Source organism: Heliangelus exortis, chromosome Z (assembly GCF_036169615.1).
Source record: "Heliangelus exortis chromosome Z, bHelExo1.hap1, whole genome shotgun sequence".
Classification (NCBI taxonomy): Eukaryota; Metazoa; Chordata; class Aves; order Apodiformes; family Trochilidae; genus Heliangelus; species Heliangelus exortis.
Window position 1 is genome coordinate 64,331,287 of NC_092454.1, and position 14,132 is coordinate 64,345,418.

The 14,132-nt window shown below is 39.4% G+C and overlaps 1 protein-coding gene across 5 annotated transcripts in view; it reads right to left on the reverse strand.

Annotated features, from left to right (window-relative positions):
- Positions 1-4,347: 4,347 nt before the first annotated feature.
- SUSD1 (sushi domain containing 1) overlaps positions 4,348-14,132 on the reverse strand; it is a 169,223-nt gene continuing 159,438 nt past the window's right edge. Inside the window, exons 13-16 of one of the 5 annotated variants that reach the window (XM_071732191.1) lie at positions 13,826-14,081; positions 10,215-10,254; positions 8,166-8,259; positions 4,348-5,424 (exon numbers count right to left, since the gene is read on the reverse strand). In XM_071732191.1, coding sequence (XP_071588292.1) covers positions 5,289-5,424; positions 8,166-8,259; positions 10,215-10,254; positions 13,826-14,081 — 526 coding nt within the window. In that variant the 3' untranslated portion in view covers positions 4,348-5,288. The remainder of the gene's footprint in view (positions 5,425-8,165; positions 8,260-10,214; positions 10,255-13,825; positions 14,082-14,132) is intronic. The other 4 variants (XM_071732192.1, XR_011723475.1, XM_071732193.1 and 1 more) reach the window with 4 other exon arrangements.

The following is a 14,132-nucleotide window of genomic DNA, read 5'->3' on the forward strand; positions in this document are numbered from 1 at the left end:
GTACGACCTCATCATTGCTGAGTACAGGGGGTCAATTACTTCCCTAATCCTGCTGGTCACACTACTTCTAATACAAGCCAGGATGCTGTTGGACTTCTTTGCCACCTGGGCACATTGCTGACTCATACTCATCTGGCTGCTGATCAACACCCCCATGGCCTTCTCCTCCGGGCAGCTTGCCAGCCACTGTTCCCCAAGTCTGTTTTGTTGCATGGGGTTGCTGTGACCTCAATTAACTTAAGTGAAATGGAAGAAACAGAACAAGCTACATAGAATCACAGAATCAGCCAGATTGGAAAGGACCTCTGAGCTCATCAAGTCCAACTCTTAATCCACCGTCACTGTGGTTACCAGAACATGGCACTGAGTGCCACATCAGTCTCTTCTTAAAAACCTCCAGGGATGGAGAATCCACCACCTCCCTGGGCAGCCCATCCCAATGCCTGATCACCCTGATCACTCTGTAAAGAATTTCTTCCTAATATCTAACCTAAACCTCCCCAGGCAGAGATTAAGCCCATGCCCTCTTGTCTTACTGGTATCTGCCCCCCCCTGGCTCCAACCTCCTTTCAGGAAGTTGTAGAGTGATGAGGTCTCCCCTGAGCCTCCTCTTCTCCAAGCTGAACACCCCCAGCTCCCTCAGCCTTTCCTCACAGGACTTGTGATGGATCCCTTCACAGCCTCCTTGCTCTTCTCTGGACCTGCTTCAGCACCTCAGTCTCCTTCCTGAACTGAGGGGCCCAGATCTGGACACAGGACTCAAGATGTGGCCTCACCAGGGCTGAGTGAGAATCCCTTTGCTGGACCTGCTGGCCACACTGTTCCTGACACAGGTCAGGATGCCATTGGCCTTCTTGGCCACCTGGGCACACTGCTGGCTCATGTTCAGCTTCCTGCCAATCCAGACTCCCAGGTCCCTTTCTGTCTGGCTGCTCTCCAACCACTCTGTGCCCAGCCTGGAGCTCCCCATGGGGTTGTTGTGGCCAAAGTGCAGGACCCGGCACTTGGCCGTGTTGAACCTCATCCCATTGGAATCAGCCCAACTCTCCAGTCTGTCCAGGTCCCTCTGCAGAGCCCTTCTGCCTTCCAGCTGATCCACACTTCCCCCCAGTTTAGTGTCATCTGTGAATTTGCTAACGGTGGACTCAATCCACCGCTGAAGATATTAAACAGAACTGGGCCCAGCGATGATCCCTGGGGGACACCACAGCCACCAATTGGATCAGCACCGTTCAGCACCACTCTCTGGTGGCCTCCAGCAGTTCCTAGCCCAGCACAGAGTGCTCCTGTCTGAGCCCTGGGCTGACAGCTTTTTCAGGAGAATGCTGTAGGAGATGGTGTCAAAGGCCTTGCTGAAGTCCAGGTAGACCACATCCACAGCCTTCCCCTCATCCCCCAGGTGGGTCCCCTGATCATAAAAGGAGATCAGGTTGGTCAGACAGGACCTGCCCTTCCTAAACCTGTGCTGTCTGGGTCTGATCCACTGTCCATCCTGTAGGTGTTGTGATTGCCCTCAGGATGATTAGCTCCATAACCCTGCCAGGCACTGAGGTCAGGCTGACAGGCCTGGAGTTCCCTGGGTCCTCCTTTCGTCCTTTTTTGTGGATTGCTGTGGCCTTCACCAACTTTCAATCATCTGGGACCTCCCCAGTGAGCCAGGACTGCTGGTAAATGATGGAGAGCAGCTTGGTGAGCTCTTCCCCAGCTCCCTCATCACCCTGGGGTGAATCCAATCTGTCCCATAGACTTGTGAGGATCCAAATGGCTCAGCAGGTCACAAACTGTTCCCTCAAGGACTACAGGGGGGCTGCTCAGCTTCCTATTTCTCTCTACAAGCCCCAGAACCAGCTGCCCTCAGGACATCCTGTCTTACTGTTGAAAACTGAGGTAAAGAAAGTGTTAAATACCTCAGCCTTTTCCTCATCCTTGGTAACTATGTTTCCCGCCATGTCCAACAAAGAATGGAGTTTTTCCCTGCCCCTCCTTTTGCTGTTGATCTATCTGTAGAATGACTTTTTGTTATTCTTAACAGAAGTGGCAAGATTTGAGTTCAAATCATGCTTTCATCTCTCTAATTTTCTTTCTACATGATCTAACTATTTTCCTAGAGTCTTCCTGAGTAGCCAGCCCTTTTTTCCATAGTCCGTAAGCTCTCTTTTTTAACGTAATTTCCTTCAATATCTCCCTGTTCAGCCAGACCAGTAGTCATACACACATACATATTAGCTGTATCTAACATACACAGTTTTTCACAACATGGTGATCCAATGAGGACACCATGGCACGAAACACATGAACTGCAACTGAAATACATCAATCACACAGCCTTAAGGTGGGAAAACACTAATGAAAGGAAAATCATCTTCCTTATTCAGCTGTGAGACTGCAGAAACAAAAGCAGTGTTTGGGGGGTGGAACCAAATTCAGCGAAAGACCCCCCTTTTTTGTGACAGTTAAGTGACCATTTTTGTTAACCACAAAATGGAAATAACTCCCTAATAGCCATAATGCGAATGCTGTGACCATATTCTACCTCCTCAGACCTCCCCTCTTTTACAGCCATAAGGAATAAGTTTCTGTGCTGTCCACAGTTCTCCTGCTGCCAGGAACTGAAGTTATGGAGGTGCTTTTGCAATAGTGACACTCATCCCATTCCACTAGAGCTCAGCACTGAGATCACCAGCTAATTTCAGTCTCCTCAGAATGTAATCCACAGGCACCAGCTCTGTCCTTTAAGCAATCCATTAGCTAGGTTTTTACAACTTTCACAACTTCCTAGCAATGCTGTCACTAGGAACAGAAACACTTCCCTATGAGCTAGAGATCATGGATCTGCCAGGTCATGCTTGACTATGCTTCACTTTTTCTGAATATGAAATGACCCTGCAAGGTAGTGCAAGATCAAGGAAAAAGGAATTGTTACTAAGAACAGTTAAATGTGAGCCCAGAACAAAGAAATCTTACCAAAACCTTTAAAGGACCCATTAGTGACATGTAGTGGAGTGTATCTTCTCTTATGGTATTTTTGGAAACTGGCCATCATCAGAAGTCTAAAAGATTATATTTGCAATGAAATCCTTTCTAGTATAATGGCATACCTCCTTCTAATGAAATCTCAGAACTGCCCTTCATTAGCAGTGCTCTGAAAAATTTCACTGTGCAAACTTGCTTCGGTAACAGATAAAAGTAAGTACAGCCACTATAATCTCATGTTATTCTTTTTGTTCAGTCCTGTAATAGTTGTTCTGAGCAGAATTTAAGATTATTCTTGTATTCTACCTGCTTCTTAATTTCCTGCTGTTTAAACCTGCTTACTTTCCCTGAAAAAAAATTTTAAAATATATCATTGGAAATCTTGTGAGCCATAGAGCAATGTTGCTGTAACAAACAAACTGTTAACATGTGCACAATGATCTGAGGAAGGCATGACTAAGTTATTTCTCTATGCCTTCCCACTTTAATCTAAAACAGATGTAGATGGAAGAAAGATAAGTACACAGCAGACAAAGAGAGGCTCACAGCCAGAGATAGGCCTGCCAACAGTGACAAAAGAGGCAGAGGAGAACAGGGAAGCTTATAGGACTGAAGCTGTTTTGGAAAACTTAAGATGGCAGTGACTCCTCTTTCATTGCTTCTCTCTTGGTCCATTCCTGGGTACTAATATACTGCACTGCTCTGTTGTGCAGAGATGTCCAAAGAATTAATTGATACATTTTCTAAGTCCCATCAGAACTGTGGATGCTTGGTAAGGAAAAAACCTGTGCTTTAAAAACATTACATTATGAAAAGACAAGCTGTTAAAGGAAGACCTACAACCTTCCAAGTCCAAGGTGGACTTTATGCTCCTGCTTCTGCATAATGTACTTCAACAGTATTAGTCTTAATTAACAGCAGCCCAGTATGAACAGCTAAGTTTTTATTTCTCAACCAGCATATAAAAACCTTACCAGCTTTTAATCACTAAAGTAGACAAAGGTGTTCTTACTCAGCTACTAATTGCTGAAAACTTACTAGGGTGAAGGACAGATTTAGTAAGCAGTAGAAATAATGGACTGCAGAAACAGTCCTGCCCAGACCTGAAAAAACCACCCCCAGTAAGATGCAGCAGTTAAAAGCTCTCTCATGTAACTTAGATTGTAATTGCTCTTTACTACCAACTATGGTCTGCTGTTACACTTCAAAATACCCATTTTAAACACCAAAAAAGGAATTACACAACACAAAGAGACAGTACATCTAAAATTATAAAGCCAGCAGGAATCAGAAACATTTAGAATTCCAAAAATGGGTATCCATATTCAAAGTGCTAAAAAGGAAACATAATTTGGACAAAATTACAAAAATGAGTAAAAACCAAAACTCTCCTTTATTTCACCAATTAACAGAATGATTTTGCTAGTACATCTCAAAGCAACTTTTGAACAGGAGTAGAAGTAATCAAAGGCTCTTGATTCTTGCTTACAGAAGGAAGAAATATTAACTGGGACTATGCCATAGGAAATCAGTTAATTGTACTTTATTAAGTGACTCTAGCCATATGTTACACACCAGTTTGTTAACCAAACAATGATTTAAGGACTTTACTCAGCTGTAATTATAGAAAGAGATTAACAAAACTGCACTTAACACAGGTAGCTCCTTATTACAATTAGTTTCAGATGCCATTAAAGCTACTCAGCTTTTTGGCAAATTGCAGTTTTATAGATTGGTGTATTATTTGCAATTATTGCTAATTACTATGAGCAATGATTGCAGTATCTCTGGAACACATCTGTTGCTGACACTATATGTGACAATTTCATGGCTAACAACTCTGTACTTGTTACTGAAGTACAATTACTCATAAGTGACTGATGAAAGTCTTCTACCTTCATGCTTGGAAATACAATAGGCACTTTATCTAAGAGTTGATCTGTATTTTCTCTCATAATGGGCCAGTTGATCCTCAGACTGTCTCCACAGTATTTTTTATTAATGTAATCAAGTACAACAGAGACACGCATTATCAGGCATTCGTGTGGCTGGAATAGCTGAAAGCCTGTGGCCAACACATGGGATGCATGCTAGTATCTCTGACAGAAACCTGTTTGTGAGGTAAGGTTCTCCTTTACATATCACACCATCTGAAAACAAGGGGAGACAACAAACAGCTCACTTCCAGTAGCATACACATTTCAGCTGCCCACGCTGCAATTCACGTGTGCCATGCAGATACATCCGTACCCGAGAGATGTTGGCTTTGGTAAGATGAGTGCTTTTACTCTACGTTGACTTCCAAGGACAGCAAATCAAAGAAGAGAGACATTTTCAGTCTCTGGGACTGATGTAATCCCTGCTTGTGCCATATCCATTGTAGCAGATAAATGTACAGCCTCGCAGGTTAAAGCAGCAGGTGGAGAGTGCACTGTGCTGTGGAGATAAGAGCTGGGGAAAGGGGAAAAAAAGTCCAGTTAAAGAAATTTTAATAACATTCAAGACTTATGCATGGATCTATCAGAGAACTGACATCACTCATATCCATGTGATAGACAGAGTTTCTAAAGTTTTTTAAGACCTAAAGTGCTGCTATAAAATCTTATGACTCCCTGACCCATGTTAGCCTTGGCATCAGGAATGTTCATGCCCAATGCAAGTCTTCAGAAAGCTGATATTTTGGCACGGTCTTTGTGCATCTGAATAGTCATCACATATAATAGAAAGCAAAGAATCAGGAAGAATGAAGCAAGGTAGATGTGTGGCAAATCACCTCAATAACAATAACTACGGGCTACTTAATTTTTAAAATTAAAACATTAATATCTAGGGACCTCAGCAGTCAGACTGCACACTTTGTGAATCCAGTGACAGACTTGCACTCACTGAGGAGCTGTTAAAACTGCTGCCAGAACCATGCTTGTGGGAACTCAATCTGTCCCACTGCAGTAATATAATCCCTGAGACAGCAGACATGTGGCAAGCTGGTGAGCACTTGAATACAGTAGTTCTTTGTGACAGAAGCTGCAGAACAGGAAAGCTTACAGGAACCCCAAGAAATATTCGAAGACCATTCACCTGACACCATGGCAAGATCAGCTGTAGCTGTGCCATTCCTCACAAATGCTTTGTTTAACCTGCTCTTGCAGACCACACAGAAGCCATGGCTTCACAGCATTTGCAGCAATCTGTTCCTATGCCTCTCTCTCCTCCTGTTCAGAGGCACATGGATATACTGCTCATGGATGGCAGACCTACTGTGGACACTATGGACAGGAGGAAGGGGGTCTTTCTATAATAGCTATTTATATATTTGTGTATCATGCTTCTTGGCAGTCTTTTCTCTGGCAGACTAAGCATCCTACTGGTAGGCCACCCTGTGTGCAGCTGCATTAGCTAGATCTCATGTCTCTCTTGTTGAGCTCTTAAGTTTCTTTCTCCTGATTATCCACACCTTTCTTGGAGTGCCTAAAACAGGACCATGGCTTTACAACTGGACGGGGCAGAAAACTGACTTAATTTTTTTTTTTAGTTATATTTTTAAAATCAGAAATGCATTAAACTGATGCTCATTTAAACTAAAAAAGTATTTGTTATTTCTGAACATTACAGTTACATCTTGTGAGCACTGTGTCAAAGGTCTTACCACAAATGACATCTGAGTATTCCTGTCTATAGCTCCTACTGCGATGGGGCAGCTTTAATTTCTGCCAAAGATTCTGTCTGATGTTCTCTAAAACAGGTGAATGGGTTCCAAACTTTCTCTGTGCATGGGATCAAGGGCCTATAAGATACTTATTGAATTAGCAAGCCTTGGATTCCAACACCAAATCACATTACAGCATGACCCCTGTCAAATGTACTCAATGTACTCAGCTCCTCAAATATGTCACTGGAGGTTTTTATACTCTCACTCCTTTTAAAAAGAGGACTGAAATGTAAGTTTAGGACTTAATCTTCTCTACTTGCCCACAGCTAGTTCATACCCACACATGATTCTTCCAGTACTGTCTGTTGTTTTAAACCTATTTCAGAAGGTCTGCTATCACTATGATTCTAATTGATTTGGCATAGTTTTTATAAGTACTTATATCCCTCCCATATTTTTGCCAGGAAAACTGAAGAGACTGAGGAGCCTTTCACACCATGACAGCCCAGAGATGCCCCTCCTCCCACAATGAGCCCTCTGACAGAAGTGCTCGTTTAGACACAGACAGTTAAAAGCCCATTATGCCTCAGATGTCAAAGCTGACACTGACAATGTTTTTCAAAACCCCCAAACCAATCAAGACTGTAAGCTCAAGTTTACCACTGCATCTTATTGCCAACAGAATCCTAAGATGCCTTTCTTTAATTACTTAAGACATAACTGTACCTTAATTTCTGTATTCAGACTGTAAGAACCGATTTGAAATTAGACAACTACAAATACCCCAAATAATCCTACTTTCTGCAGCCCTGTCTAAGACTAGCTCCTTCTATTTCTGAATCCTAAATAAGCAGCTTTAACCAATCAGTGCTCTATACTTCACATCCCCCAAGCTGGAGGCTTCTGGCCTTTCCAGGAACATGTCTATTCTTGACAGAAGAAGACTATTCTTAGATATAAACATAATAAAGAAACCTCAAAGACATACTTTTTTAAACAAGAGAATTTACAAATATATAGACACTAATAATTACTTAAAGGCACGTATTTATTTTACCCCTGCATAAAGGATCATGTGACAGTTTTGACACATTTTTATTGTGGCCTTTAGCTAAAGATCAACACTATTGAAAAACAATGCTTTTAGGTGATTTGGGAACACTAGAAATTTGCTTCTTACATTAGAAACCTACATCAATATACCTGTCGGTATGACTTTAAAGTAGCACAGCCTGTGTACTTTATTTATTTAGTCACCATTAAATCAAAACACCTCTGGACTTCATTCCTGGTGCTACTCACTGTCTGAATCTTTCCTGTATTAAGATGAGACCCATACTTTTCAGAGTTTCTCTGGTGATTGCAAAGATACAGAGGACATCAGTTCAAGCAATGCGCAGCATCTGAAGGAACTCCTGAGAACAGTTTCTAACAACTCAAGAGGGCTGAACCAAGCCAGCTGGCAAGAAAGAAATATCTGAAAAGAAAACCAGGTAAGCTCTGTGCAGGAGTACTACAAAACTGGAGTTAGTAGAACACATACCGTGCTGCCGAGAATGACAGGAACAGTATAAGGCAAACAGCAGCAACTGACCCAAATCCAACAGCAGTCATGTACTGCAGAGGAGGTGATAAATCTGAAAGAAAATAACAGACAATTCAAATTTTGGCTCATTTAATTGTACAAACACAAAACTGGCCATGTATTCACCCAGAACAACTTCAGCAATTTATCTGAAGCACCAAAATTTATACAGGGCCATAAGGAGAACCTAACCAGTTTACCCCTAACACTGCATAGTGAAGTAAGGCTTCTACCTGTGCAGCATTTTTAATCTGTAAACTCACCATGATTCTGGAAAAATTAAGAATTTCAGAAAAAGACTGTACAAAGAAAATCTGTTCAACCCACAAGCATCTTCAGTTTTGGTAAAAGTTATGCCTGTCCTTGTATTGCTATAGCACCAGTTTCCATAAGCTAGTTATGCATCTCCAGAGTACATGGTAGCCCTCCATAAAAATTACAGAACTGTCTTCTCTACACACTGTTGAAAAAGCCTGAAAATTAATTTTTCTTATTTGTGATAGAAGGAAGAGTGCTTTTAACAACTTTCACACTTTTTATGATGATGTATTGTACAACATGTAACTTAGTCTAGATGGCATTTGAAACAGGCCCCTTTGGTCTATTGTTAATTTAGAGATTTGCCTTCTACACAAGTTGAACTAAGAAATACTCCCCAAAGGATTCAGTAAGCCAAAAATATTCTCAGCATCTCCAGCTGCAGAATTACACCATTTGGATTGACATCTAACAATATAAAAGCAAACAGATTTACAACAGATAGCCAAAAGCCTGACCTATCCTACTCCTGTCTTCTAATGCCTATTCTTTTCATCCCAAAACTGAAATCCCCCTATACATAAGACAGCCTCTGACAATGCCCTATAAGGTGAAAAATGACAGATTCAGAGGAGGAGATTTGTCTGTCTTTCCACAGTTATTTTACACCTCTTGCCTATACAGCTTTAGCAACAGAGCCTTCACACCTAGAGAATCCTTGAACTTAGCTGAGTCTCCATAACCACAAACTGCCTAAACCATACTCTAATTGAGGTTGTAAAGGAATTAGGTCATGAGAGTGAACGCCAAAAGACAATCTAGAAATAAACATGTGACTGTCACCAGAAGATCAGTAATAGCAATAGTGAGACATGTAGTTTGTGAACAGTGGGGTTGCACTTCAAGCCCTCCATGCACCACATGATTATTATCATTGTAGAGCAGTGTATCACTACCCAGCGCTACTGCATTTCCTAACTTAAATTTTTCACTCTTCCAATTCAAAGGCAGAGTTTAGAGTTTGAAGGGAACCCTACTGGTTCTACTTTCTTTGTTAGGAGAGGCAAATATTTGCTTTTTGCTGAAAGATGATGAAATGGATGAAGAGTCTGCCATGGTGAAAGGAGGGAAACACGATCCCTAGTGGATTCCAAACTCCTTTGAGGTAAATTCATGGAAACATTTAATAGTAAAAAAGAAAAAGATAAAACCATGCTGAAAAATTTGCTTGGTTATGCCATTATACCTTTAGAAAAAATGTTCTTACAAGTACAAAACCTAGCTATATAGTTCATTTTCCCATGGTGTCTTCTCTTTCCCTAAGTTCATAAAAGGACTTAATTCTCCAAGGGCCACTTGAACATAACAAAGCAAACAATGTAGCTTTTAAAAGCTAGAAACTCTGTAGGATTTTTGTTTGGTGGGGGGTTTTTTAATAATCTTTAAGTCAATATAGAACTGTCTTAAAACAGGCTTCTGAAATTTCACATCTTCTCTGCTTCAAATCATCTGGCCCTTCAAATTCCTTGTGTACAAAAATTGTATAGATTTCAATGTGATGCACAGAAAAGAGCAATACTGGAAATCAGGAAGGAATCAAAAGTGCAAGGCAAACTTTCCACCCTTAACCTTTCCAACCCTCCAAGTCAATCAACCATGAATGGCAAATGAAGAAACAGCAACAACAATTGTTAGTTTATGTTGCCAAGCAAAGCCACGGAAACTTCTGGAAAGGAAAAATTTACTTACTCCTAATTTGTGCCCAAACAGCGCAGGACTGTGTTCTCACCTGAAAATGAAAACATAAAAATCACTGTTTGTCATGACAGAAGTTTATTGTCACTGACATCCTCTTCAAGAGCAGCCATGCACAGCATACTGAATCCTATTACTATTGGGATTGGAGTTCATTATTCCCCTGGTAGCAACCTCTAGCTTGTCTGAAAAGATTAAAAAGATTAGAGAGAGAGCTTTAATGAAAGGCTGTCTCTATAATCTTTTAGATCATCATTCTTTCTTTCTTTCTACAATGAGGCACTCAAATAAGATGAAGGGGTCTTGGAAGCTGCTTGGATGAGAATTCAGAATTAATGAAATGCTAAGATCAGGCTGAATATTCTGTTTTAACTGTATATCCATGTAGTAAATATATGCTAATATATGGTACTTAATGCCATATTTTTAAAATATTAGAGGCACTTTCAGTTATGACAATTCACTTGGTAATTTTTATCAGTTTTTATAGAATACAGTAGTTAATGTTCACAGTATTTGAATAAATGTTTATCAGGGGTCAGCTTTTACAGACTTGTTTAACAGGAGTGTGGGTTTTTATAGTAAGCTTTTGTGCCTTTTTTCCCCCAGAAAAATACAAGTAGTTCAGAATAGAACAAGTTTTTTACAATAGACGAGATCTATTGTTTATTGTATAATAATTGCCAAGTCTATTTTTGTAGTGTTTCTGTACTTACTTTCCTGCTAAATGACTTTCACAGAATACATACACATATATTTGTCATATTTTGGCAAAACGTGCATCATGTTCCTCTGAATAACAATATGTTTCTATGAAATAGAAGGCTACATATTGAAGCATTTGTACAAATGAACAAAGCCACATCTATATACTTAATTTTATTTTTGTGTGTCTGCATGCTAAATCATGGAATCTCAGACTCTTAAACTAATTTTTTATAAGGAATTTTCTAGTTATTTAAAAATACAGAACATTATCAAAGAGAAGCTCCTTAGAAGAAGGAGAATAAAGAACAAGAGGTGGATTTAAAAACTCAACCAAATCCCAGATTCTGGAGGTACTGGTGTGACTGCTGTCACTGTGAAACAGCTGTCTCTGTGACATACTATCATTTTAGGAAATCAGTCATCTCCTGCCTATCAGACAAGTTACAGAGATCCCAAGAATCTCAGCTGCAAAGATCAGTTTTCTGCATTTTCTACTAAATCAAATTATAAATCCCTTCCTCTGACCACTTAGTACCTTTCCAGAAAGTTATCAATTAAATTACTCCTCCAAATACTAGATTTTCCATGGATCAAGATGTGTGTATGTTTAAACTGGATACTCACAGGTACCTAAGTTGGAGTTAGAAATTCCTTCTACACCTGCACACCTAAAGAAATCCTGGAGGAAGGAGAAAAACTTTGCCATGCATATGCACTTTTCTCAAATGACTTTTTATTAGGCTGATTTCAACAGACTTTTCGCAGAGTAGGGGTTATCTTGATTCTAATTTTCCAAAAAGCTCATAGTTTTTTTTCCTGAAAACCCTGTGTCATCTCCACCTTTCACAGTTCTGCTCTTCTATTCATGCACAGTTTGATCAGCCAGTGAACAAAAGCTTTGCTAAAGAAATTAAACTCAAATTTAAGTTTGAACTCGAAACACCTTTTTTCAGTTCTTGCCCTTCCTATGAGCCTTGGCTCCATGCAGAGTATGGAATCCATAAAACAATCACAGAAGATTACAACAGGTTCCAGATGTGTCTGAGTTATTTAATTAGCAGTACTCCCTCCTGGAGAAGGACAATTTGTCCCACTTAAGTAAGATTTTCATAATAATGACAAGTAAATTCTTGTTTAATCGCTATATTTCAATTGCCAAATCCATCAATATGAAAAAGTAATTTCCATTATCTCTGAGATCCTAATGGCTTTCCTTGTACAGCCCCAACAACCTCCTCAGATCACCTGGCCAATCTTTTAATACATATGAATGTCCTACACAAATGAAATATGTTTTAAATCCTCTGCCTTTAAAAACAAACAGAATGAAAAGACACACAGCAGACCTTCCCCAGACCACCAAATCCGAGTGAGGAATGAATACCCATGGTCTCAGCAAAATGGATCAGTTTAGCTGTCTTAACTATCTCCACACAATTGTTTCTGAACTGATTTTCCCACCCTTACCACAGAGAAAGAATAAGGAAACTTAGGAAGAAGTTTAACAAACAGGTGGCAGCCATGCATAAGTAATCTGCACGGTTCTTGTGCCTCAACACAAGTAGCAATAGAAATACACAACAGTGCCAGAAAACATTGAAGAAAAAGAGCTAAGGAAACCAATGCATAAAACCCAAGGATACCCAAACTGAGTATAAGGATGTATTTAAATAGGCTAATACTTATATTTGATTCATTAACATTTTTGTCTATGAAAACTATTTAGGAACTGAACGCTTTCAAATGTCATTCTCTTATTCTCTCAAAAATGTGTTTAAAAAAAAAAAAGGCAAACAGACTTCCATCAGGATCAGAAACAGCTTCTTAAACTATTATTAAAGTAGATGCCACAAAAAACATATACTGCAGATTAATTGTTGCCAGTAACAGCTATTACATCTACTTGCTTTATTTTACTGACTTTGGACTGAGGCAGATAATTTCTTCATAGAAACTGTTTCAATTTACTAAGATTAGGGTGTAGCCTTCCAAAACTGTAGAGAATTATTTGCAAGTGACTCACAGACAGCATTTGCACACCACCTTACCTTGTGATGTACACACAGAATCCTAAAAGTCTGTTTTACTTTTCTGGCTGGCACAGTGAGACACTGTTTAGATGTTTTTTTCTTTAGTAAGGATTACTTTGTTCTGTTTTAACACTTGACTCTGAGGAACCTTTCTACTGCTGAAACTTTATGTTATGAAAAAATTACAAGCTGCTGACCTGTGAGATAATAACAACTGAAACACTAGTGGTATAATGACATCATGGAAGGCAAGACACTTGAGCATTAAACAGCTATCTTAAAAACTTTTTGTTTATAATTAAAATACATATTTAATTTTAAATGATGAAAAATTAATGCTATATACTGTTTCCCACAAGGCTTTCCCAAGGGAGCTGTAGTAACATCCACTGCTCCATGGACAGTAACAAGCATGACGTACTTCTAATAATTTGGAGAACTGGAATATTTTGCTTTAAAACATTCAATTAAAAACTTAAAATGGCTTAATTTTCCGCTGCTAAGGAAATATTTTCAGATTCTCGTAACAAACTCTCACTGAATTGTAGCCCACTAAAGATACCATAAACTAATGAGGGCAGTGATGTCTCTTTTTACTTTTTTTTATTTTTACTTTTCCCTACTGTTTTTCTTTCGGTATCCAGAGCTGCTTCAACATTACAATGATACAAATATCTGTAAGGAATTTAATTTAAAGAGCTTTAGATTTCATCCAAAATGTCCACTGAAAAGACTTTGCAACATCATAAAAAAATTAACAAAAAGCTAACATTTTGCTCTATTTTTCCCTAGCAACATTTCATTCAACATGTGTAAAGGAAAAGTTTTAAACATCCATTTTAAACATCCATTTAAAACATCCATTACCTTATTCCACTCACTTATTATTCTCAAAAAAACACAATACTCTTCTCCCAGCTTTAAAGGAGCATTATAAAACTTCCCGTAGTATTGTCTGTCTCCAAGAGCAATTGACATGTTATCAGCAACATCTTTCGCCCGAAATTCAGCTGCCACATATCCTTTACCATCAGTGGTGTTACTAAAGAAAGTTGCAGCAGCAAAGGTGTCACAAATAAAAGTGTTTTGCAAACCCAGAGGAAGAACAATCACTTGATAAAGACTAGAGTGAAACAAAAAAAAGTAAACATTAGCCCTCACTTCAATGTACTAA